General features: G+C 53.0%; 1 protein-coding gene and 1 pseudogene across 1 annotated transcript; both read left to right on the forward strand.

The window, feature by feature from the left end:
- Window positions 1-2,751: 2,751 nt before the first annotated feature.
- Window positions 2,752-4,590, forward strand: LOC135324044 (olfactory receptor 14J1-like; the record flags this gene model as incomplete). Its single annotated transcript, XM_064499476.1, has 2 exons — window positions 2,752-3,213; window positions 4,519-4,590. Coding segments are annotated over 2 exons (534 nt in total), but the record flags the coding sequence as incomplete, so codon positions are not given.
- An 8,125-nt stretch (window positions 4,591-12,715) lies between these two features.
- LOC112986699 (olfactory receptor 14C36-like) lies at window positions 12,716-13,681 on the forward strand (annotated as a pseudogene).
- The last annotated feature ends 9,746 nt before the right edge of the window (window positions 13,682-23,427 follow it).

Consider the following 23,427-nt stretch of genomic DNA (forward strand, 5'->3'; position numbering starts at 1 on the left):
CTACAACACTGCCGGGAGAAGCTCTGGGTGGGAGGAGAGACCCCCCGGCAGGGCATGTTCATTTTCCCATTGAGAGGGTGCTGTGTGGGTCAGGGCTGCTCATAGTTCTAGCTCGTGCATGGGACATTTCAGAAGGGACTTTTCAAAAGGAAATTGAAGGCAGGGATTTCCTGAAGGAGAAGCCAATTTCCTGAGATGGTGCTTTAAATTTCCCACCACCTGGCAAGGGGAAAATGGGAATGGAGCTGTCAGGCTTGGAAAATAGGCTGAGACTCATTAATAGCTTCCATGAGCAATCAATGCGTCTGCTAGGAACTTCTGAAAGTCCCTTCACCCTTCCCTCAGTCTACAGACAACAGCAGCTTCCCCTTTGCTGGCCTCATCAGGGTTTAGCTGACCTGCTCCTTAGCACCTGCAAACATGGGGATGCCCCTGGACAGTGCCCTGCTGCTGGGAGGATTCTGCGGGGCAGAACTGGGCTCACTGAGGGAGGTGTCGGCACTGCAGGGACTGACCATGACCTGCTCAGCTCCATCCTCCCATAATGTTTCTGTTAGCAGTTCCCTCTCATTGCCTGCCCATCTCTGCTGCCTGGAGCTGTCCCTGCTGGGACCTGTTTCTCTGTCCCAATGTCTTTTCCTGGTCAGTGCTCACAGACCCCATCCCACCCTCTGTGTGCTCATTCCTGCCCTCCAGAAACCTCCCACAGGCAGGGCACTGTCCAGGGGCACCTCTGTGTTTGCAGGTTCTAAGGAGCAGCTCAGACAAACCCTCACGAGGCCAGGAAGGTGATGTTGGTGCTGTCTGTAGGCTGAGGTGGGGATGAAGAGACTTGCTGAGGTTTCTCTCAGACCTTTTGGGGGTGTTCAGCTGCAGTTAAGGCACCAGACCTATGTGTCCTGCATGGTGTTGTCTTCATGGCAGTGAAAAGCCCCAATCCCCTCCCAGCCTGTGAGGCTCCTGGCAATGCATTTCATCAGGTTGGGGAAGGAGCTGCCTCTCCTTTTAGGAGAGTCCATCTTTAGGATCCTTGACTGCTTCTCTGGGCTGTCCTGCCAAGCTGCAAGCTGCCCTCCAGAAAAGCACAGCTTCCCTGGAGCATTTCTGCGATATCTGAGAGTCCTTGGTCTGGTCATGTGAGTCAGAAACCTTGTCACACTCTTCATCACCCTCTCCATCTCTGGGCTGAGAGAGAAGAATTTGGAAATGTTCACTGTGAAACTGAACTCCTCTGCTCCCAGCTCAGTCCAGTGTCTTTCTTAGAGGAACTTGTGAGTGTGCTTGTCCTTTATCTGAGTGAGGTGCAAGTGCAGGACAGTGAGTGGCAAGACTCACTGACAGACCAGGTCCCATGACCCTACACAAAGTCCCAGCGGTTCCTTTTTTTCTTCTTGCGATGCACGAGGGCTCATGCTGAGAACAACTGAAATGCCAAAGATTTCTACCCTATCAAAGAATGCTCCCATGCTGAGAAGGAGGTATCTAAAATACATATATGTGTGTGTGTACATGTCTGTGTGTATACACCATCATATACGTATATATATGTGTGTGTGTGTATATATATATGCATACATATACCTATGTGTGTGTGTGTGTATATATATATATACACATGTGTATAGAGATATATAAATATATGTCATCAGACTCCTCCACTGATTATTTTGCAGAGAAAAATGAGTTTCCAAATGTTGAACAGCCCTTCCACACATGGGGTGGACATATCCTGCTGCAGGATGTGTGCATCAGAGGTAGTCACTTCCCATTCTCTCTGCAGTGCCTGGAGGAAGGGCGCAGATGGTAAACTGGTGTGAGGACAGAGTCTATCTTATTGGAACAGAGACATCGGGAAAGGGTCAGGCACCCCCTGCCTTTACTTGACTGTTTCTCTGCCTTCCTGGAGTGGGAGCTGGTGTGACTGATGCAGACACAGACACCCCTTTCAAGAGGGCAAGGCTGGTGGAGATGAATCTCTCACAAGGGTCTTCTCTTTCAGATAGAGCTGGCGTGAGAGCTGTGTTCAGCTCTCATTGTGGTAAATAGAGAATATTCCCATTGGTACCTGGACCAAGTCCCCTGCTCCCAGGACCCATCCCCAGGTATCCCACCACATAGCAAGGTCAGTTTGACACCCCCCCAGCAGAGCAGGGCTGACTCCTCTGGAGCCCACGGGCACAGGCCCCTGCTCCGCACAGCACACTCAGCCAGTGCAAACGGAGCTCCAGAAAGGGAGCTGAACGAAGGTAAAGGACAGAGGAAATGTAGGGCTTTCTCTGAGAAACAGAATGGGTTTGGTTCAGAGAAGGCTGCTCTAACTTGACACTGTCTTTTCTTCCTTGGACAGTCCACAAAGTCCCGAGGAAACAAATGTCCAACAGCAGCTCCTTCAACGAGTTCCTCCTCCTGGCATTTGCAGACACACGGGAGCTGCAGCTCTTGCACTTCTTGATCTTCCTGGGCATCTACCTGGCTGCCCTCCTGGGCAACGGCCTCATCATCACAGCCGTAGCCTGCGACCACCGCCTCCACACCCTCATGTACTTCTTCCTCCTCAACCTCTCCTTCCTCGACCTTGGCGCCATCTCCACCACTGTCCCCAAATCCATGGCCAATTCCCTGTGGAACACCAGGGCCATTTCCTACTCAGGATGTGCTGCCCAGGTCTTTTTCTCCTTTTTTTTATTCGCAGCAGAGTTTTATCTCCTCACAGTCATGGCCTATGACCGCTTTGTTGTCATCTGCAAACCCCTGCACTATGGGACCCTCATGGGCAGCAGAGCCTGTGTCAAAATGGCAGCAGCTGCCTGGGCCAGTGGTTTTCTCAATGCTCTCCTGCACACTGCCAACACATTTTCAATACCACTCTGCCAAGGCAACACAGTGGACCAGTTCTTCTGTGAAATCCCCCAGATCCTCAAGCTCTCCTGCTCAGACTCCTACCTCACAGAAGCGGGCCTTCTTCTGGTTGGTACCTTTTTAATGTTTGGATGTTTCATTTTCATTGTGGTGTCCTACGTGCAGATCTTCACTGCTGTGCTGAGGATCCCCTCTGAGCAGGGCCGCCACAAAGCCTTTTCCATGTGCCTCCCACACCTGGCCGTGGTCTCCCTGTTTGTCAGCACTACAGCATTTGCCTACCTGAAGCCCCCCTCCCTCTCCTCCCCATCTCTGGATCTGGTGGTGGCTGTTCTGTACTCGGTGGTGCCTCCAGCAGTGAACCCCCTCATCTACAGCATGAGGAACAAGGAGCTCAAGGAGGCACTGAAGAAACTGGTTCAGTTGGCACTGTTTCAGCAGCAATAAACTGCCCATCTCGCCTCACAAGTGATTTCCAAGAGATCTCAGGCAACATTTGTGGTTTGGGCATTCTATCTCTGATAAGCATGTTTGTTCACAAATGTCTGAATTCATCTCTCTTCTCCAGAGGCACAAACCCCGTCTCTCTGACCCAGAGGCCTTCCCTAAATCTACCGATCCCTGTCTCAGAGCTGGCCTCCCTTGCAGCATCTCTGTAATAAAAGGGGATTTCATCAGTACCCTGCCTGAAGGTTGGGCTTTTCTTCCAAAGCTGGGGCCAAAAAACATGCTCAGGGAATTGCACCTGAAAAGGCCCTGTTGCTGTGCCATGGGCTAAGGAGGGTGTGCTCATAGGGTGATGTGTGAGGGAATGAGGGCTGGATTCAGCCCTCACTTGTGCGTGTCAGTGGACCGGGAGAGGGTGAGTGCCCAAGCGGTGTCTGCTGGGGACTGTCTCAAATATTAGAGGGCTGGTGACACATGCTCATCCTTCTGGAAGGGAGTATGGAGCCACTAAGAGAGCACAGGAGATCTCCAGGGACAGCATGTGCCTGGGATGGGCAGTGAGTGGAGACTCCCAAAACAAAGTGGAGTCACCCAAAAGTGAAGGGCCAAACCAAGGAATGCACCACATCAGGGCTCTGCAGTCTCAGGAGAGGCAGTGGGGACTCACCTAGCACAGGGAAGGCAGCCTCAGGAGCAGTTTATGTCACCTGCAATGAAAACCCATGGCTGGATCTAATGACACACCTGACCCCATCCTGAGCCATTTGAGATGCCTTGTGATTGCTCTGAGCACCCTCCACAGCCACAGACACCTGGGGAGAGGCTTGTCAGGTGCAGTGATGCTGGGCCAGCCGGGTCTGCCCTGACCAGCACGACCAGTGTGGAGTCACCCCGGGGCCCCACAGCTGCTCACTCTGCAGAGCAGCACCACCAGCCCGGGGAGCACAGCAGAGGGGTGCAGGAATGGCCGGTGAGGCCAGCACAGACACACTGATCAGAGGAAAGGCTCTCTGGAGAACAGGGATGTCTCTCGAGAAGAGCAAAGGAACAATTGTGGGCTTGCAGGGAGGAATAAATGAAAACCTGTTTCTATGTGTGTCAGCTCAGGACAGGCTGCTCTGTCACTGGACACTTTTACTGACTGAATCTATTCATTGTATCATATTTCCTCATTCCTTCCCTTTCCTTTAAGCGTTTTCCAGTTTCCAACAGATGTTGAGTAACCTTGGTGTTCTGTCTGAGAAAGCTGTCGAGTTGATGGAAGGTTACTCCAAGTGGTACTGATATATTAAATGGATCCAAACAAAGCCATCGTTTGTTCAGTCATATGAGAAGTGAACCAGTAACTTGCGTGGCGATTTGGTCAAAAACATAGGTCACATTACAACGGCTTTTGTTGCCTTCCATGCCTGTAGTACCCATCTCTATTGTCATAACCAGGTGCAGCTTCCCATCCCGTGTGTTATTACATATAGCTACCTTTAGAGTAACGTTAGATCTTAGGGTCAGTGTAACATTATGGCCTACTATCAGTCCTTGACCTTGTGCTAATGATACAGATGGTATTTCTCTTGTAACTATAGTTTTAAAGATGGGTTGTGACTGATCTTCAATAACCAAGTTGTCCCATGGGCAACGTGAAAAGGCAGAACCTGTTAGAGGCACATTTCAGGTGTTTTTTTCCAGTTATCAGTGTCCCCACGGTTAGCAGGTAACACCACACTTCCCTGCAAGTGAAGACACCCAGGTCTTGGACATAATCCAAGCCTCATTTATGGTTAACTTGCTCTCTTCAGTGTCTACAGCATCCCGTACTCCTTTTCCATGGTAAAAGAGCACAGTCACCCATATTGATCCCTGAGTTGGATGTTTAACCACAACCTCATCTCCAGGACTTTGATAGGGTTTTCTTTCTGTTTTAGCAGGAATTCATGCAGCTACTGACACAACCCCCTTCTCTATGGGACTTCCTGTGGGAGTTTGTCGCTTATTTAGCCAACTTTCTACTTCCCACAAATGGGATCCCCACTTAGAAGTAATCTAAAAAGAAGAGTCACTGTTGCTTCTGTCATCCACTCCATCTTTCTACTGCTTTGTTGCTGTGCCAGAGTTTTCCATGGGCTAAGGAACATGAGCTCACAGGGTGATGTGTTAGGGAATGTGGGCTGCATTCAGCCCTCACTTGTGGGGGCCCAGTGACCCTGAGGATGGTGAGCAGTAAAGAGGTCTCTGCTGGGGAGTGTCTCAACTATTAGAGGGCTGGTGACAGATGCCATCCTTCTGGAAGGGAGTATGGAACCACTAAGAGAGCACAGGGCATCTCCAGGGGCAGTTTGTGCCTGGAGTGGGCAGTGAGTGGAGACTCCGCAAACCAAGTGGAGTCAACCAAAGTAAAGGGCCAAACCAGGGAATGCACCAAATCAGGGCTCTGCAGTCTCAGGAGAGGGAGTGGGCTGGGTCTAAGGACACACCTGAGCCATTGGAGATGGCCTGTGATTGCTCCAAGCATCCTCCACAGCCACAGACCCTGGGGAGGGCTTGTCAGGTGCAATGATGCTGGTCCAGCTGGGTCTGCCCTCACCAGCATGACCAGTGCGGAGTCACCCCGGGGCCGCACATCCTGCTTGCCCTGCAGAGCAGCACTGCCAGCCCAGCGCCCTGCAGGGAGCACAGGGCAGGGGTGCAGGAACGGCCAGCCAGACCAGCATGGACGCACACCTGGGGAAAGGCTCTCTGGGGAGCAGGGATGTCTCCGGAGAAGAGCAAAGGAGCAACTGTGTGCTTGTGGGGAGGAATAAATGAAAACCTGTTTCTGTGTGTGTCAGCTCCGGGCAGGCTGCCCTGTCACTGGAGCTGCCTGAGGAGCCCCGGGGCCAGGACTCTTGTGCTGTGCTGGGGAGAGGGGCTGCCCAGAGGGGCTGCAGGCAGCCAGGGTGAAGGATCTCTGGTCATGAGAGCAGTGGAGACCTGGAGTGCCTGGCCTCCATTTCCTTGGGCCATTGCTGGCCCCCAGGTGTGGGGCTGATGGGCAGGCTGACACCCCTCTCTGCCCCCAGCAGCTGCTGTGCCCTGCAGAGGGGCTGGGGCTGTGGGGTGAGTGCCCAGAGCTCTGCAGCCCCCTGCCACAGGCACTGCTGTGGGGCCACCCCAGCCTGGTCTGCTGTGCTGGATGGGCTGGGGAGAGGGCAGGGGAGGTGGGGAGAGCTGGGGAGGGTCTGGTCTGGTCTGGAAAGGGCCCCGGAGAGGACAAATGCCAGCAGGCAGCTACTGCGTGTGAACGGCAGTGGGGGAGCACACAGCCATGTGCTTGCAGGGCAAATGCAGGTCTGCTGGGAAAGGCAGCAGGACATGGCGGGTGCAGGAGAGGAGAGCCCAGGTTGTTCCCTGTGTTGCACGGACACGCTGGGGAAGCTGCCCCAGGGCCATCATTCCAGAGCAGCCCCTCACATCAGCCCTTTCCAGCACTGGCTGCTCACCCAGCTGTGGGGTGGTCCATGGCCAGCTCCATCCTCCTGCAGGTCCGTGTATCCCAACGGAGGGGAAAAGACCAGGCTCGCATGGCCTCTCTTCCGCACCAGAACCCAGCAGAAGCTGAAACACAGGTGTCTGCTGAGCTCCCTGTGAGGCACAGCCCAGATTGGGAAGGGGCTGGGTGCTCATACCCCTCAGGCTCCAGGGGATCATTTAAGAGTCATTTAATAATACCCTAGCCATTTCCACATCTGAGGTCTTTGGTTCCAGCTCCAGCCGAGCTCTGGCTTTCCTCACTCCATCCCTGCATGCACGGACAAGGTCTTGATGCTCCCCCCGGGCAGCCTGTGCCCCCTCTGTGCACTTCCACCCCAGCACCCTGAGCGCTGGTGCTGCTGCCAGGGCAGAGGTGGAGGATCTCCCGGAGCGGCTCCTCAGGGAGCTCCCCAGGGAAACACTGTGCCCAGCCCCAGCCCCAGCCCCAGCCCCAGCGTGGCAGAGGGGAGCTGCCCTCTCCCGACCCACCCTGGCAGTGCCAGCCCCAGGTGTTGGCTACATGTCCAGACTTCATTAGGAGACACTTTGGATCGATCTCAGCTGGAGAATGTTGCTGTCCCTTATTCTGAAAGTGGGAAAATAATAATCTGAATAAATAAATAATCCGAGAAAACCACCACCCTTTCAAAGCAGAAATGCTTGTATACTATTGCAGTCTCCATCTTTCAGCTATGCTCCCGAAACATCTTCCATTAGCCATACAAGATTTGAAGAAAATTACAGGAAGAGATGTGGTTCATCAGGGCTTTTGCATTTTAATGATCCCCGTGGTGGATTTGGTGCTGAGTCCATGAACCACAGCTCCTCGCAGGATATTGCAGAAAATGTTCCAGAAGTCAAAGAAGCAAAGCACAAAGTTTCTTTGAGTGTTAGTGGGTCCCACTGAGGGCCATGAGCAACAAAGACTCCCCAGGGGCTGATCTGAGCAGAGAATTGTGATCACTGACCACAAGCAGGCAAAGGAAATGTGCAGGTGTTTCTAATGCCAAGTCAACCTTGATGTGTTTCATCAAGAAAAAATGGGCAAGGATGGACACCCAGCTCCTGGGAAGGCAGATCCTTTTCTCCCACATTTCCCAAGGCTCTTCCTGGAGGCAGGCTGCAGCGGGGTGCGCAATGCCGAGTGCAGGACAATGACACGACATCTCTTGGGGTCCCCTGGGGGGCAAGTTGCCTTCAGGCTTGCCTGTGCCCTTGACTGTCTGCACCACAGGCTGTCCTACACTGTCCCATGCCTGCTGCTGTGTCCCTGCAGACTGTAAACCTGCTTCCCCGCCTTGCTCCCACTACAGGATCTCCCCACCTTTACTGGTGTCTCTCCATCCTCACTGGCTGTTCCTTGAAACACAGAGCCAGAGGATGATCACAGACTCCCTCTGGGTAATCTTTGGCAGCACAGCACTACTCTTCGAGTGTCATTCATTCACGTTAATGTCCAGCCTGAACCTCCCAAGTTGCAGTTTGTGGCTGTTTCCCCTTCTCATGCTGTTTCCCACTACCAAGAGAAGCTCCTGGGAGCCCCTCACGGGGACACACTACTGCAGCTGTGGCCACCCCAGTGCTGAGTCGAGGGGGATAATGGCTCCCCTGGTCTGCTGGCCAAGCTCTTCCTAATGCAGCCCATGGACCTCTGGCCTTATCTGCAATGAGTGTGCCCCACTGGCTCGTGTGGGATTTCTCACGATGCCCAGGCCCATCGTGTCAGGGTCACTCCTCAGCTGGTAAGGTCCCATCCTGCCCTGATGCATGGAGTTTTCCTTCCCCAGGTGCAGGACTTGCCCCTTCTCCTTGTAAAACTTCAGGAGGCTTCTGCTGGCCAAACCCTCAGGTTTCTCAAGGTCCCCCACACTGAAGCTCTCTTGTGTCAGCTGTTAATGTGTGTGTGTGCAGATGGCTCCCCCTGACTTGTGGTGTCTCCAGCAGGACAACAGCATGAGGACCTGCAGGACACTACAGTGAATAAAAGGAGGTATTAGTTTAATGGAAGTGCTGGCAATGGTAGGAATTACTGTGCTGACCATCTCAGAAAAGCCCAATGAATGCACAAAGCAAGCAAAACGAGGACCAGTGGGGATAGGGTAAGCAGAGGTGGGCTGTTTGTGTGGGAGGGCATGAGGATGATAAAAAGAAACAACTTGGAAGGGGGAAAAGAGGAGAAAAAGGAGGGGGGATGAAGTAAAGGATATGATCAGGGCTGTTTGGGGGTACCTGTGAAACAGTCCTACACCTGAGCAACACTGCCTGGAAGAGGACAAGACAGCTGCCGTTGTTCTGGCCATACTTATGTCTGACTTACTTCCATGGTCACAGGGCATCTGAGTGCTTTCCCTAACATCAACAAGGGCAGAGCCGGTGTGGAAAGAAAGGCCAGATGATTCAGGCTGGAAAGGACCTCAGGAGGTCTCCAACCCAACCTCCTGCTCACAGCAGGGCCAGCTCTCAGGTCCAACCAAGTTCCTCAAAGCTTTATCCATTTAGGCCTTGAAAACCTCCAAGGATGGAGATGCTTTTTGGCCCAGAGGGCACAGCCTCTCTGGGCAACCTGCCCCAGTGCTTTACTGTCTTGATAGTTTTTTTTTTTCCTTATCCCCCGTCCTCTACCTCTCCTGTTGCAACTAATGCTTGTCGACCCTCTTCTTCCCATCATTCACAATGGCGAAGAGCATTGTATTGTAACGCACAGGTATTGTATGCTCTGAGGAGGGCCCACTCTAGACAAGCAGTTGTTCATAATTAAACTTTGACCTTAAAACCTTTCAGGCCCAAGAGGAAACCTCCCTCCACTAGGAGAGGCTGGCTCTGAGGAGGCCAAACCTGGTGCTAAGCCACATGCAGCAAAGGAATTCCTGCCTGCAAGAATTGCAGGGGCAATAGCCAGACATGATGGAATCACCGAATCATTCAGGCTGGAAGGGACCTTGGGAAGTCTCTAGCCCAACCTCCTGCTCACATCAGGATCAACACAGAATTCACACCAAGTTCCTCAAGGCCTTGTTCAGCTGTGTCCTGGAAGCCTTTAAGAACAGAGTCCATAACCTCTCTGGACCCTTCTTCAAATGCTTTGTTACCCTCTTTGATTTTTCTCCCTTCTATCTGATTTTAACCTCACTTGAGTCAGCTTATATAGCCATTGCCTCTCATTCTCCTGCCATGAATCACTGCAAAAACCTGGTTCTTTATTGGTGGTAACCTTGAGTTGGGAAGCTGCTATGAGTCCCCCGCAAAGCCTTTCCTTTTCCAGCTGAACAAGAGATGGGAATAGGGCCTTCCAGAGTGGGACATTTCCACCTCTCATAGATAACCATCCTCTGATGAAACAAGTTGCAATGCTGGAATCTGTCTTTCTCCACTCTTTAGCAAAAGACAATAGGTGATTATTTTAATCTACTTCAGGGAACATTTCCCAGGAGGAGGGAGCACAAGGGACAGAGAAATTCATGCCTTCAGCTGGGCCCCTGTTCCAAAGTGGGGCCCAGGCTCCTGGGATGGAGGGAGCTCCTGGCAACCCGGCAGCACTGCCCAGACACAGCTGTGTGCAGGAGCAGCTCCTCTGCAAAGAGCAGCAGGGCTGCGGGCACTGCCTGCTGCTGCTGACATGAGATGAGAGAAGGCAGGGAGAAGTGCAAGGCAGTGTGGAGTGGGAGGACAGAGGAGAGCTCACTGTGGGAGGAATCTTCACAGCCCTTGACACGGTAAGTCTCTGGCTGCAGGGCAATGCTACGGAGGTTCCTGGAGGGATTTTCTGAACCCATCCCATCCCATGACTGATAGATTCAGACTTGAATTCGGTGACCTCTGGCAGGACAGGTTCATTCTCCTGTCGAGAAGGTGCTGCATGGGTCAGGGGTGCCAGCAGCATGAGCTCATGCACAGGTCATGTCCGAAGACTCTTTTCAGAGGAAGATCTAAAAAAGGCTAATTGAAAGGAAAGGAGTTTTCCTTCTAGTAAAAACTCGTTAGTACTACCAAAACTAGAAAAAATACATCCTAATTTTGGCAGGGAGAAAAAAGGAAAGAGCCTTCTGGTTTGGCAAGGAAGGTGGACTCCCAAACCTTCACTCTCAGAGATCAATAGGTCTGTGAGAAACTCCAGCAAACCCCTTCAACCCCACCTCAGCCTACAGACAGCACCGGCTGCACCTTTACTGCCTTATAAGCATTTTTCTGACCTGCTCCTTAGGACCTGTGAGAACAGAGATACCTGTGCCCAGTGTCTTGTCCTGGGCAGTTTCTGTAGGGCAGAACTGAGCACACAGAGGGTGAGATGGGGCCTGGGAGCACTGGCAGGGTAAAGATATTGGGACAGAGAAAGAGCTGCCAGCAGGGACAGTGCCAGGCAGCAGAGATGGGCAGGGAATGAGAGGGAACTGCCAACAGAATCGTCATGGCAGGATGGATTTGGGCAAGTCATGTTCAGTCCCTGCAATGCAGACAGCTTCTTCCGAGCAAGCCTCTCATGTCTCCTCTCCCACCCAGCAGAGCCTCTGCCCTGACAGCCATGGAGTCCAGGGCATGAGCCCCCTCCTCTGCAGCCAGACCTCCAGCAGAGCAGAGGGGCATCCCTTCCGCCAGGGGCCTGTTTACTGCTGCCCCACAAAGCGGCTGACAGCGACTGCCCTGCGATGTCATCATTTGTGAGGCGGCATGCCCAGCTGCGTAAGGTGAAGGCTTTCCCAACTGCCCCTCTGTCTTTCTCTCTTCTTGCCTCCTTCGGCACCAGGATCACAATGTTGCTCCTTTTTTTCCCTCCTGTCCACGCTGTTCCTGTTCTTCTCTCGGGCTCCCTGGTGTGTGTGGGGGGGAGGGGTGTTCAGCTGCAATTCAGACACCAACACTGCGAGTTGGGCAACAGAGGAGTCTGCATGGAAATGAGCTTTCCCCAGCCCCCTTCTAACCTGTGTGGCTCCTGGAAATGCAGTCTGTGGGGCTGGGAAATGAGCTGATCCTCCTTTAAAGAGAGACCATCTTCAGTCCTGATGGTCCTTTGACTGTTTCCCCATTGGGTCCTGCCAGGCTGGGAGCTGCCCTCCAGCAAGGCACAGCTGTCTCATAGCATCTCTTTGATATCTGAGAGGCCCATGCAGAAGCTGCAGAGATGCTGAGAGTATAGAGATAGTGGTGGGTGGCTCTATATGAGCTTCTGAAAAGAGCCCTGTGTGTCCTTGGCTAGAAGGGGAGTGTGGAGAGCTCCCTAAGGTGCCCAGAGAACAGCAGAGAAATTTGGAGACCTGTGCTGTGAAACTGGACTCCTCTGCACTCAGCAGTGAATAGTTTCTTTTTAGGGCAACATCATCCCTCACTCAAACAGGTGCGAGCACAGGACAGCTGGAAACAAGGCTAATAGACAGACAAGATGTCCTCACTCTGCAGTAGGTGACAATGAATCTGATCTCAGGACTCACAGTAGAAATGCTGAGAATTTCTGCCTTTAAGGAACACTCCCCAGGGGTGACAAGGACATCTCAGAGAAAATAAACACTATTTTAAAATCCCTAAAACTCTGTTCCTCAGGTCTCATTAATTAGAACTGGGAGTGAAGATGCTGAAAAGCCTTTCCACAAGGCGAGTGGATTACATTTGTCTTTTTGTGAAATTGTGAATGTCAGAGCTGGTTATCCCCATTCCCACTACTGAACTGCAGGACAGACTCCCCTGGAGTCCTCAGGCAGAGGTCCCTTCTCCTCACAGCAGCACACTCAGCCAGTGCAAAGTGGAGCTGACAGAAGGAAGCTGCGCACAGATCCTCTAGGTAAAGAGAGCGGCAATGTGGGGGATGGTATGAGAACTGACATATTTGGGGGCTTTTTTGCTTGAAAAGTCTCTCCTAACATTTCAATGTCTTTTCTTCTTTGGACAGTCCCCCGTGCCTGGAGATAGCAAAATGTCCAATAGCAGCTCCCTCACCAAGTTCCTCCTTCTGGCATTCACAGAGACGTGGAACCTACAGCTCTTGCACTTCTCTGTCTTCCTGGGCATCTACCTGGCTGCCCTCCTGGGCAACGGCCTCATCATCACAGTCGTAGCCTGCGACCACTGCCTCCACACCCCCATGTACTTCTTCCTCCTCAACCTCTCCCTCCTCGACCTTGGCGCCATCTCCACCACTGTCCCCAAATCTCTGGTCAATTCCCTGTGGGACACCAGGGCCATTTCCTACTCGGGATGTGCTGCCCAGGTCTTCCTGGTTGTGTTCTTGTCTGGAGAAGAGTTTTCTCTTCTCACTGTCATGGCTTACAACCGCTTTGTTGCCATCTGCAGACCCCTGCACTACGGGACCATCATGGACAGCAGAGCCTGTGTCAGAATGGCAGCAGCTGCCTGAGGCAGTAGTTTTCTCAATGCTCTCCTGCACACTGGGAACACATTTTCAATACCACTCTGCCAAGGCAACACAGTGGACCAGTTCTTCTGTGAGATCCCCCAGATCCTCAAGCTCTCCTGCTCAGATGCCTACCTCAGGGAAGCTGGGGCTCTTGTGGTTAGTGCCAGTTTAGTCTTTGTGTGTTTCATTTTCATTGTGGTGTCCTACGTGCAGATCTTCACTGCTGTGCTGAGGATCCCCTCTGAGCAGGGCCGGCACAAAGCCTTTTCCATGTGCCTCCCGCACCTGGCCGTGGTCTCCCTGTTTGTCAGCACTGCAATGTTTGCCTACCTGAAGCCCCCCTCCCTCTCCATCTCTGTCCCATCTCTGGATCTGGTGGTGGCTGTTCTGTACTCGGTGGTGCCTCCAGCAGTGAACCCCCTCATCTACAGCATGAGGAACAAGGAGCTCAAGGAGGCACTGAGGAAAGTGCCTTCATGGACTTTTTTCAGCAGTGGTAACATTGCCATTTCTCTCCACAAATGACTCCCCCTGTACCCCTTACCACGACAGAGCATTGTTTGTTCACTTTAGTTTTATTAGTACTATTGTTATTATTAGTAGTAGTATTTGTAATCATGTTGCTGCGGAAATGCTTGGATTCATTCCACCTTTACTGAGACTGCTCTGTCTCACCTGGTGCTCATATAAAATTGTGTCTAACACTGGTCAGAGCTGACTCCCTCACAGTATCTCTGTAATAAAGTAGGTTCTTCCTGGTGCAGTGCCTGAAGACTGGGCTTCCTCCAAAGCTGGTGTCAAGAATAGGCCCAGGGAAATCATGCCAAAATGGGCTGTAGCTGGTTGGGTTCTCCATGGGTTCAAGAGCAAAAAGCTCATAATCATGTAATGATCTCTTAGAGACCAAGGGCTGGATTTAGGGCTCCCCCATCAGTGTGCAGTGACAGTGGAGGGGATGAATGGTTACAGATTTACATAGCCAGAGCTGTCCCACATGCTACGACCCAGTGTCTGGTGCCTGTCCTTCTGTAGGGGAAGCTGGAGGTGCCAGGAGAGCACAGGGGATCTCCTGGGACAGTGTGTGCCTGGGGTGGGCAGTGAGGGGAGCCTCAAAAAGGGAGATGTCCTCCAAGGTGGAGTCACCTAAAGGTAAAGTGCTAAACCTCGGTATCTGTGGGCAAAGGAGGCCTCTGCAATCCCAGGAGAGGCAGTGAGGAGCCAGCTGGCACAGGAAAGGGAGACTGGAGAGCCCTCTGTGTCACGCTCTGTGAAATACCAGGGGCAGGCTCTAGAGGCACACCTGGACACAACTAGCACCCTTGGAAATGCCCCATAGTCTTTCCAAGCACCTGCCACATCTGCAGTCCCCTGGAGGGATTAGAGGCCATGATCCTCATTTGGTTGGGTGTGCTTTCCACCCTGACCAGCATGGCCAGTGCAGAGTCACCCTGTGGACCTGTGGCTTCACAGCCCACTTGCTTTGCAGAGCAGCACCATCAGCTCAGGGTCCTGTGGGAGAACAGGGGAGGGCTGTGGGAATGGCCAGCAAGATCAGAGGAGGAGTTGGGAGAGGTGAGAAAGAAGTGGAACTGGGCTTGAAAGTGCCTTGGAGAGAAAAATGCCAACTTTTAATCCAAGAAAAAAGGTTCAGAGTGTGGGTACACTAAAGCGAGCTCTTGGTGCAGAGCCAGAAGTCCTTGCTGTCCTAGCTGTCCACATGGCATGGGAAGTGGCTGAAGAAGGATTAATTCTCCCCACCCGCCCAGCTCATCCTGCCATCATCCCTCCTGATGGGTGGCACCAAAAGGAAGGCTGGGACTCTTTGTCAGAGCTTGTGTTGAAGGAAGCAGGACCCAGGAGCCATATCAGTTTGCTGCTCTCTCTCAGGCGCTGTCCCCAGCACATGTCCTTGAGACAATCTCCCCCACCCTGCATGCTGGTCCTTACCCCAAAAGTCACATCCAGAAAGGGGTCCATGCCCAGCTGGAGGACTGTGCATCCAACTGTGACCCCCGGGAGGATGGGCCCTCTCCTGGATCCTCTGCAGGTCAGGCAGGGAACATGCAGAGGGGGTCCTTGGGGCCATCTACTCAGCCTGTAGACCATCCTTCTCCCATGGGAGCCCTCAAGCAGGGTGCTTCAGGGCAAAGATCCAGCCCAGCTGCTTGTTGCATGAACAGGGAGGAGAAGCTGTCCCAGGAAACTCCTCACACACCCAGTCCATGGTACGAGCCATCTCCAGCACTGGCCATTCCCCATGGTCCTGCTGAGCGGTGATCTTTGAATGTGACCAGCTCCGTCTGCCTGCTGGGCTCAGCACCTGTATGGGGGGAATGGCCACCCCACTTGGCCTCTCTCCCTGGGCCCAGACCCCAGCAGACCCTGGAGCATGGCCTTCTGCTAACCCTGGGAGGACAGGATCAAGGCTGGGCAGGGGTTGATGACTGGTGGGAGGCTGCAGAGCAGGAGAGCTTCGGGGGACAGGGCGCCAAAGACTGTCACAGCAACCATGATGGGGGGACATTTCCCCACCCTGAACACACCCTGTCCTGTGCGGTGCCTGCACAGTGGGGCCATGAGGTCACACGGAGGGCAGCAGGGCTGGGCCAGCACAGGGACAGGAGGGAGACAGGAGCCACGACACACCAGAAGCTCCCGACAGTCCTGGAGGGGACTCACTGCTGCTAGCAGAGTCGGGGATTTCTCGAGGGCTGCAGCCACCGGCACAGGCTGCCAGGACTCCCAGACCCAGCACAGGTGGTTGGAGCCCAGTAACGCAGCTCACGGTGCCCTTTGTCCTGTGTCACTGTCCTCTCTCAGGTGCACAGGCAGGGAGAGGAGCTGCTGGGGGTCTTCTGTTTTCACCCCTGCTGATCTCAGCTCTGACCTGGTGTCAGCCCACAGCCTCTGCCCTGGGTCATGTTATGTCTCCATACCCTCTCCTCTGAGACCATGTAGGGACTTGTAATACATAGCTCTGCTTGGAGCTGGCCACCACGGCCCACCTGCACAGGGCCCAGAGAACCCAGTAAGGCTGTGTTTGGAGGTGAGGCTCTAATTGTCCTCAGCCTAAGTAGATGGGATGGTCTGGCTGGCAGCCAGGAGAGGAAAGGACAAGAGACAGCAAGAAGAAGATGCAATAAGGGAGATGTCATATGAGTTTAAGGAAAAAAAATAAAGAAATAACCATGGTAGTTGAGCAGCACTGAGTCAGGGGCCAGGAGATCTTTAAAAACTCTCCCAGAGAAAGCACTCACCAACCTGATCTAAATGTAGTTAGCCCAGCTCAGAGAAGATCATGGTCCTGGAGATCTCCAGCAGTCTCTCCCAACCCAAAGCCTCCAGGAGGAAGGGGCTGGAAGGAGGAGTCCTGAGCAGGGCACACTGCTGTGGGGTTGAGGCCTTGCTGGCATTCGTACTGCCTGGTCAACCCCATCCTCAGAGTCACACATTGAGCGAGTTCATCCTCAAAAGGAGTCTCTGCTCCACCAGCAACAGGAATCAAACCGGCACAGGGAGACTACAGAAGAGTTCTCAGGAACACGCCAGGCATTCAGCCCCTTTGACTGCTGAGGTGTCCCCAGACTGGTGCTTTGCATGCTGGGTCTTGAAGGCTGAGAAATCTTTAGAGCCAAAGCAGATGAGAGTCCCACCTCCTGGGCTCACAGGTCACAGGGCATGAGCAGGGCTGTACCGACTGCAGGGAGGGAATCACTGCCCGAGGCATGAGCAGATCCCCCTCTGCCCTCCCCTCTCTCTTCGCACCCCGGAACAGAGATTGTGTTTCCCATGTTGGCCCTCCCTGATTGGCTGTATTCCCAGCCAGAGGGGACACAGGCATCATGCTGGGGAAATGCAGGAGAGCCCAGTCTCATGTAGAGGAGCAGGGTCCCACCACCCCTGCTGGGTGGCCAGGGCTGCAGGCTGCAGACCCCACGCTGTTCCCCACAGACCTCCTGCCTGGGGCTGGAGGGTGCCCAGCAGCAAGGCAGGCATGCCTGGGGGTCTGGTGCCCCATAAGGGCCTCAGGAGCTTCTCCACCTCCATGTTAAGGGCACAGTTACTGTCCCAGCTTTTTCTCTCTGGAGAGCTGAGGATTTAACTCACTGGAGAAAGCAAAAAAGAAACCCTTTGGTCCATGGGACAAAATACTACGCTGTTAACTCTCTACTGTCTTCTCCTGCTCTATCACCCCAGAAGTCCTTTGGCAGGGGCATTTTTTTGGTTTCTGACCCTCTCTCTGACCTCTCCTGTGAGCAGCAGGTTGCACTACAGGCCTCCTGTGGTCTCTTCAACCTGAATTATCCTAAAAGCCTGTGATCTCAGGCCCCATTTCAAGCACAGAGCAAATGTTTCTGGGACAGGAGTCATTTGTGCTTTACATGACCATCTAAAAGAAGGCAGGTGAACACCTCCTTCTCCCCATTGACTGTAAAGGCACTGGGAGGCACTGCCTCAGGCACATCTACATTACCCCAGAAATTCTTTTCATCTGTCTTTAACCACACAAAAGTCCATTGCCTGGATCCCCTCAGTGGTGAGGGGAGAAAGGCAGGCTCTTCTGCCTCTAAGTTGCTAGTGCCATCCTGCCCTTTCTTTCTTGCCTGAAGCTGAGCCTGGATGGGGATGTGAATGTGAAGGTTGTCTGTCACTGCAGTGACCGTAAGATGGTGGAGAGGTAGGAGGAACAGCAGGATCACTGCCCTGGACTGCAGCAGAAGATCAAGAAGATCCTTGTCAGGATCCCAGGGGTGACTGGCCTGGAGGGCAGAGGAGCCATGGAGCCCTCTTGGAGCTTCAGGAACAACGTCCTCGGAGCACAGGAAAGTCTGCAGGAAAGTCCATCAGGGTCTGGCCTGAGGCTGCCACAGATGAACAGGGACTTTGTGATTTAGGACTTGAAAAGGCAGAAGGAAGGGCACAGAGGGTTAGAAGGGGAATGGGCTACCCAGGAAGAAGACACAGACATTGCTGTGGTGGAAGGGGTGGAGTTAGGCAAGCCACAGCTCAGCTGGAGCTGGAGCTGGGAAGGGAGAGGGAGGACAACCAGAAGGGCTTCTGTAAGGACGCTGGCAGCACAAGGAAGGCAGTGAGCCAAGGAAGATGTGGTCTCCCTGCTCAGTGGGGCAGGGGACCTAGTGACAATGACGGGGAAAGGCTGAGGAGCTCATTGCCTCTTTTACCTTGTCTTTTACTACTCTTGTCTACTGCCAGGCCTCCCTGGCCCCTGCGTCCTTGGCAGCATCTGTATTAGCAAAGCCTCACTCATGGCAGAGGAAGATGCAGCTGGAGAGGACTTTTGTCCAGTGGGCACTCACAAGTCCACAGGACGAGATAGGAAGCACCCCAGGGTGCAGGGAGAGGTGGCTGGAGTCATTGCAATGCTGCTCCTAATTGCCTATGAAATGTCAGGGTGATCAGGGAGGTTCCTGATGACTGGGAAAAGGCAGACATGGTGCTTATTTTCCAGAAGGGCAAGAGGGAAGGTCTGGGGAATAAGAGTTTGGTCATCTTCCTCTCAGTCCCTGGGAAGGTGATGGAGCAAATCCTCCTGGAAACCATCTCCAAGCGCATGAAGGAGAAGAATTGGAAGAGGCAGCATGGGTTGACAAAAGGCAAAATGGAGACCATGTCTGACCAACCTGATTGCCTTCTACCATCAGCTGAATGGCTTTGTGCACAAGGGGAAAGCAGGGGATTTTTGTGAACCTTCACTTTAGCAAGGCTTTCCACAGCCCCCCCCCCAGTTTGTGGCTCTTTCCCCTTCTCATGCTGCTTCCCACTACCAAGAAATGCTCCATCAGCTCTGAACCCACCCTGTCACAGGCAGTCACAGGCAACTATTCTATTGGCCTTAGCCTCCACTTCACTAGCCTAAAGCAGCCCAGGTCCCTCAGCCTCTCCATACAGGCCATGTGCTTCAGGCCCCCAACCCCATCTTGGCAGACCTCCTCTGGACCCTCTCCAGTTGCTCCCCATTCCTCCAGCACTTGGCAGCCCACACTAGGACATGCTATTCCAGACGTGGCCACACCAGTGCTGAGTCAAGGGGGATAAGAACTGCCCTTGCCTGGGTGGCCATGCTCTTCCTAATGCAGTCCTGTATGCAGCTGGCTTCATTTGTGGTGAGCACGCATCACTGGCTCATATGGCATTGCTCGTAATGTCCATGGCCTTGGCCTTGGGGTCACTCCTCTGCCCGTCAGGTCTCTGCCTGTCCTGGTGCATCTGTTGTTCTGCCCTGCTGATGAGCCTTTCAAACAGGACAGGATGTGGGGTATACCCCTACATACCCCACCTTAACCTGGTGTCCCAGTAAAGCACGACCATTCATGAAAACCCTCTGAGCGTGATCATCCAAACAGCTTTTTGCCCATCTCAGTGTCTTCTGGACATCCACTACTCTCCTCTCCTCCACAAGTGCAGGTCTTTTATCACAGAAGGCAATCAGGTGGGTCAGGAGTGATTTACCTTCTGTAAATCCATGCTGACTGTTCCCAGGCACCTTCTTCATGTGCCCAGAAAGGGGATTGGAGAGGACTGGCTCCATGAAACACTCCTCACCAGAGTGAGGCTGAATTGCCTGCAGCTCCCTGGTTTGTCCTTGTGGCCTTTTTTGGAGATGGGCACAACATATTCCTTCTTCTGCTCATTGGGCCCTCCCCTGATCTCCACAACCTTGCAAAGATGATTATAAAGAACAGCCTTACTGTCATAGCAGCCTGCTCTCTCCATGTCCATGGATGCCAGCCATCCAGTCCCATAGACTTGTAGGGGTTGAGTTCTAGAGACTTGGGCACTGTGGGTTGGTTTTCTCCTCGGGTCTCCTGACTCGAGGCACAACAGCTCAGGAGACCTTGCTGGTGAAGGCGGAAGCCAGAAGGACTTGACTTCCCCAGACCTAGCTACATCCACTTTTAGGAGAATCCCTGCCCATTCAGCAGTGAGCCCCATTTCCTTGTTTACTCTTTTACTGCTGCTGAAGCAGTAGCAGCTCTCCTTCCTGTCCTTCACATCCCCTGCAAGTGTCCCTGTTCCAGGGGAGCTTTGGCTTCCTTAACACCATGCCTACTTTGCTGGACAATATTTCCTAACTCCTCCTTTGCAGCCTCTGCCTTCTTCCCCTTTCCATATGCTGCCTTATTGCCCTGGAGCTAACGTGGGAGTGCTCTGTCTAGCCAAGCTGGGGTCCAGAGAGGTCTACCAGTTTTAACAAACTGTTCATATGGAGCATTCTTGTGCTTGACGGGTGCTGTCCTTAATGACCTGCCAGCTTTCCTGAGCTCCTCTACCCTTCCGAGTTGCCTCCCTTGGTCCATCCCATGCAAGAGCTCCATACATCCAAGCTACCCCTTCACACATAGGGCATCCCCCTCCTGATCTTCCCTGGTGGTCTCTCCTGAAGAACTTGCATCCTGCCATTGAAGGACTCCAGTCATGCAAGTGATCCCCCCACATTTCAGCTATGTCCTGTGACAGCTTGTACATCTGCATTTGCTCCTGCCTTCACCCCAGGCTGCATAGATTTGCATATATGTTGGCTTCAGCACCTCAGCTGTGGCACCGACCAAAGATTTGTCACAGAGAAACCACTTACCAAGGACCTCAGGTATGCAAAGGCTTTGCTTGCAAGTGGTGACATGCTGGCATGGATAGCAGGTGGCAATGTAATGGTGAAAGGAGCAAACCCTGCAGTACCCAAGGCCAGGGAGAAACAGAGCTGGGCTGTGCAGGAATGCCAGGAGAGGGGTTGGCTGCCTGAGCTGACTCTGCAGCACCTTGGGGCCTGTGACAGACTGGAACCAATCTCCAGGAAGGCCAGGGTGCAATTGAAGAAGTCCCTGGGCCTGGGCATCCTGTGATCCAGCCACCCTGAGGTCATCATTAGCACAGTCCCTGTTCATAGTCTACTGGGGGGTGAGAAGAGGTTCAGGAGGAGAAGAGCTAAAAGGGTTTGAGAGTGCAGAGACATAAGCAGAGATGCTGGTGTGATGTGCCTCCCATTTATGCAGTATGTTTGGGTGTAGATGGGATGGACTTTTCCCAAAGGCAGTGTTGGAGTGTTCCCAAAGGAACCTGAGATGCCCAGGGACACTGCCCAGCAACCACTCCAAAGGGGCATGGCTCTCCTGTAGATCCCATGCTGTTTGTGCTAGAGACATGTGGTTGTCCTGGACACCCCAGGCATCTGATACAGCCCTGCAGGCCTATTTCTATGTCATTAAATCAAGTGTCTGCACTGAACCACAATAGCTCTTTTTAACATTGAGATCTTCATATGTCTCAGCTTCCTAGCGAGATGAGCTTTAGCTGTAGTAGGCATTCAGAGTCATTGGAGATGACCAAGAAAATGCCCCACCTGGCCCACCACCATTGCTCCATCAGACAAGCAGACATTGGCACATGCCTTGGACCACCTCTGTCTCTTCAACTGTCACAAGGTGTTTGTGTGTGAGCAACTGACTCCCACCCTCCATCTCCAGTGATTCCAGTGGGAGCTTAGACAAGAAGCCCCCATGCAGACACCTCTGTTGTGCACGCTTCAGCTTGGTAAGGGGAATCCCACCTCCTCTGTGTCTGTGGAGTTCACAGGAGGGAGCTGAATCCCAGCCCAGCCCAGGGGCTTCTAAACCAGCATGTGATGTCCAGATTGACACATCCGAATGAAAACCTGAACCATGTGTCAATGAACTCCCTTCTTGTCCCCGTCTAGGTGTCCTGCCTAGTGAAGAGATGGGAATAGGGGCTTCCAGAATGGGACATTTCCACTTATCATAAATAGTCATCCTCTCATGAAACAAGTTGCAATGTTGGAATAAGTTTCTCTGCACTCTTTAGAAAAGGACAAGAGCTGATTATTTTAGTTTATTGCAGTGAACATTTCCCAGGAGGAGGGAGCTCAAGGGACAGAGACATTTGTGTCTTCAGCTGGGCCTCTGCTCCTGAGTGTGGCCAGGCTCCTGGGATGGAGGGAGCTCCTGGCAACCTGGCAGCACTGCCCAGACACAGCTGTGTGCAGGAGCAGCTCCTCTGCAAGGAGCAGCAGGGCTGCGGGCACTGCCTGCTGCTGCTGACATGTGATGAGACAGAGAGGCAGAGAGAAGAGACAGGCAGTGTGGAGTGGGAGGCCAGAGGAGAGCTCACTGTGGGAGAAATCTTCACAGCCCCTGACATGGTAAGTCTCTGGCTGTAGAGCAATATTATTGAGGTTCCTGGAGGGATCTTCTAAACCCATCCCATCCCATGACTGATAGACTTTTTAAGAATTGCTCTCCCTGTTCTTCTAGTGCATAGAAGGAGGAGATCCTTCAGAGCAGGATTCCCTGCCACACAGTCAGAGGGACAGGGCATGCTGCTTCCTTCTGCCAGGGACAGCTGCATGGGGGTGAAGCCTGGGTGTGCCCTCAGGTCTGGGCAGGGCTGTAATCCAGAGAAGTTCAGAGCAGTGATTCTGCCGCCTGTGAGGGTCAGCACTCAGCCTGCCCAGGGAGCTCCCCACAGCACTGCAGGGAGAAGCTCTGGGTGAGAGGAGCGACCCCCAGCAGGGCAGGTTCATTCTCCCGCTGAGAGGGTGCTGTGTGGATCAGGGCTGCTCACAGCTCTAGCTCATGCACAGGGGATGTCTGAGGAGTCTTTCCAAGAGGAATATCCAAAGAAGGGCTACTTGAAAGAGAAGGAGCTTTGCTTCTGGTATGTGCACTTTTAGTTCCCTAATTTTGTCAGGGAGAAAAAAAGAAAGACTTTTCTGGTATGGCAAGGAACTGGGACTCCTAAAGCTTTACTCTGAGAGATTAATAGTTCTGTGAGAAATCTCATCGAGTTGCTTTATCCTCACCTTAGTCTACAGACAGCATTAGCATCACGTGTGGCCTCACAGGAGTTTATCTGATCTGCTGCTTAGGACCTGCATGCACAGAGATGCCCCTGGCAAGCGCCCTGTCCCAGGAGGTTTCTGTAGGGTAGAACTGAGCACAGAGAGGGTGAGAAGGGGTCTGGGAGCACTGACCAGGAAAAGATGTTGGGACAGAGTAAGAGCTGCCAGCAGGAGTAAGACAGCTCCAGGCAGCAGAGATGGGCAGGGAAGGAGAGGGAACTGCTAACAGAAACATCATGGGAAAATGGATTTAAGCAAGTCACGGTCAGTACTTTTGATGCTGATGTCTTCCTCTGAGCGAGTCCCCCATGTCTCCTCTCCACCCGGCCTTGCCTCTGCCCTGAAAGATCCTGCGAGGTGGCATGCCCAGCTGGGTAAAACTTTTCCCATCTGTCTC

The sequence above is a fragment of the Dromaius novaehollandiae genome, chromosome 30 (assembly GCF_036370855.1).
Source record: "Dromaius novaehollandiae isolate bDroNov1 chromosome 30, bDroNov1.hap1, whole genome shotgun sequence".
Lineage (NCBI taxonomy): Eukaryota > Metazoa > Chordata > Aves > Casuariiformes > Dromaiidae > Dromaius > Dromaius novaehollandiae.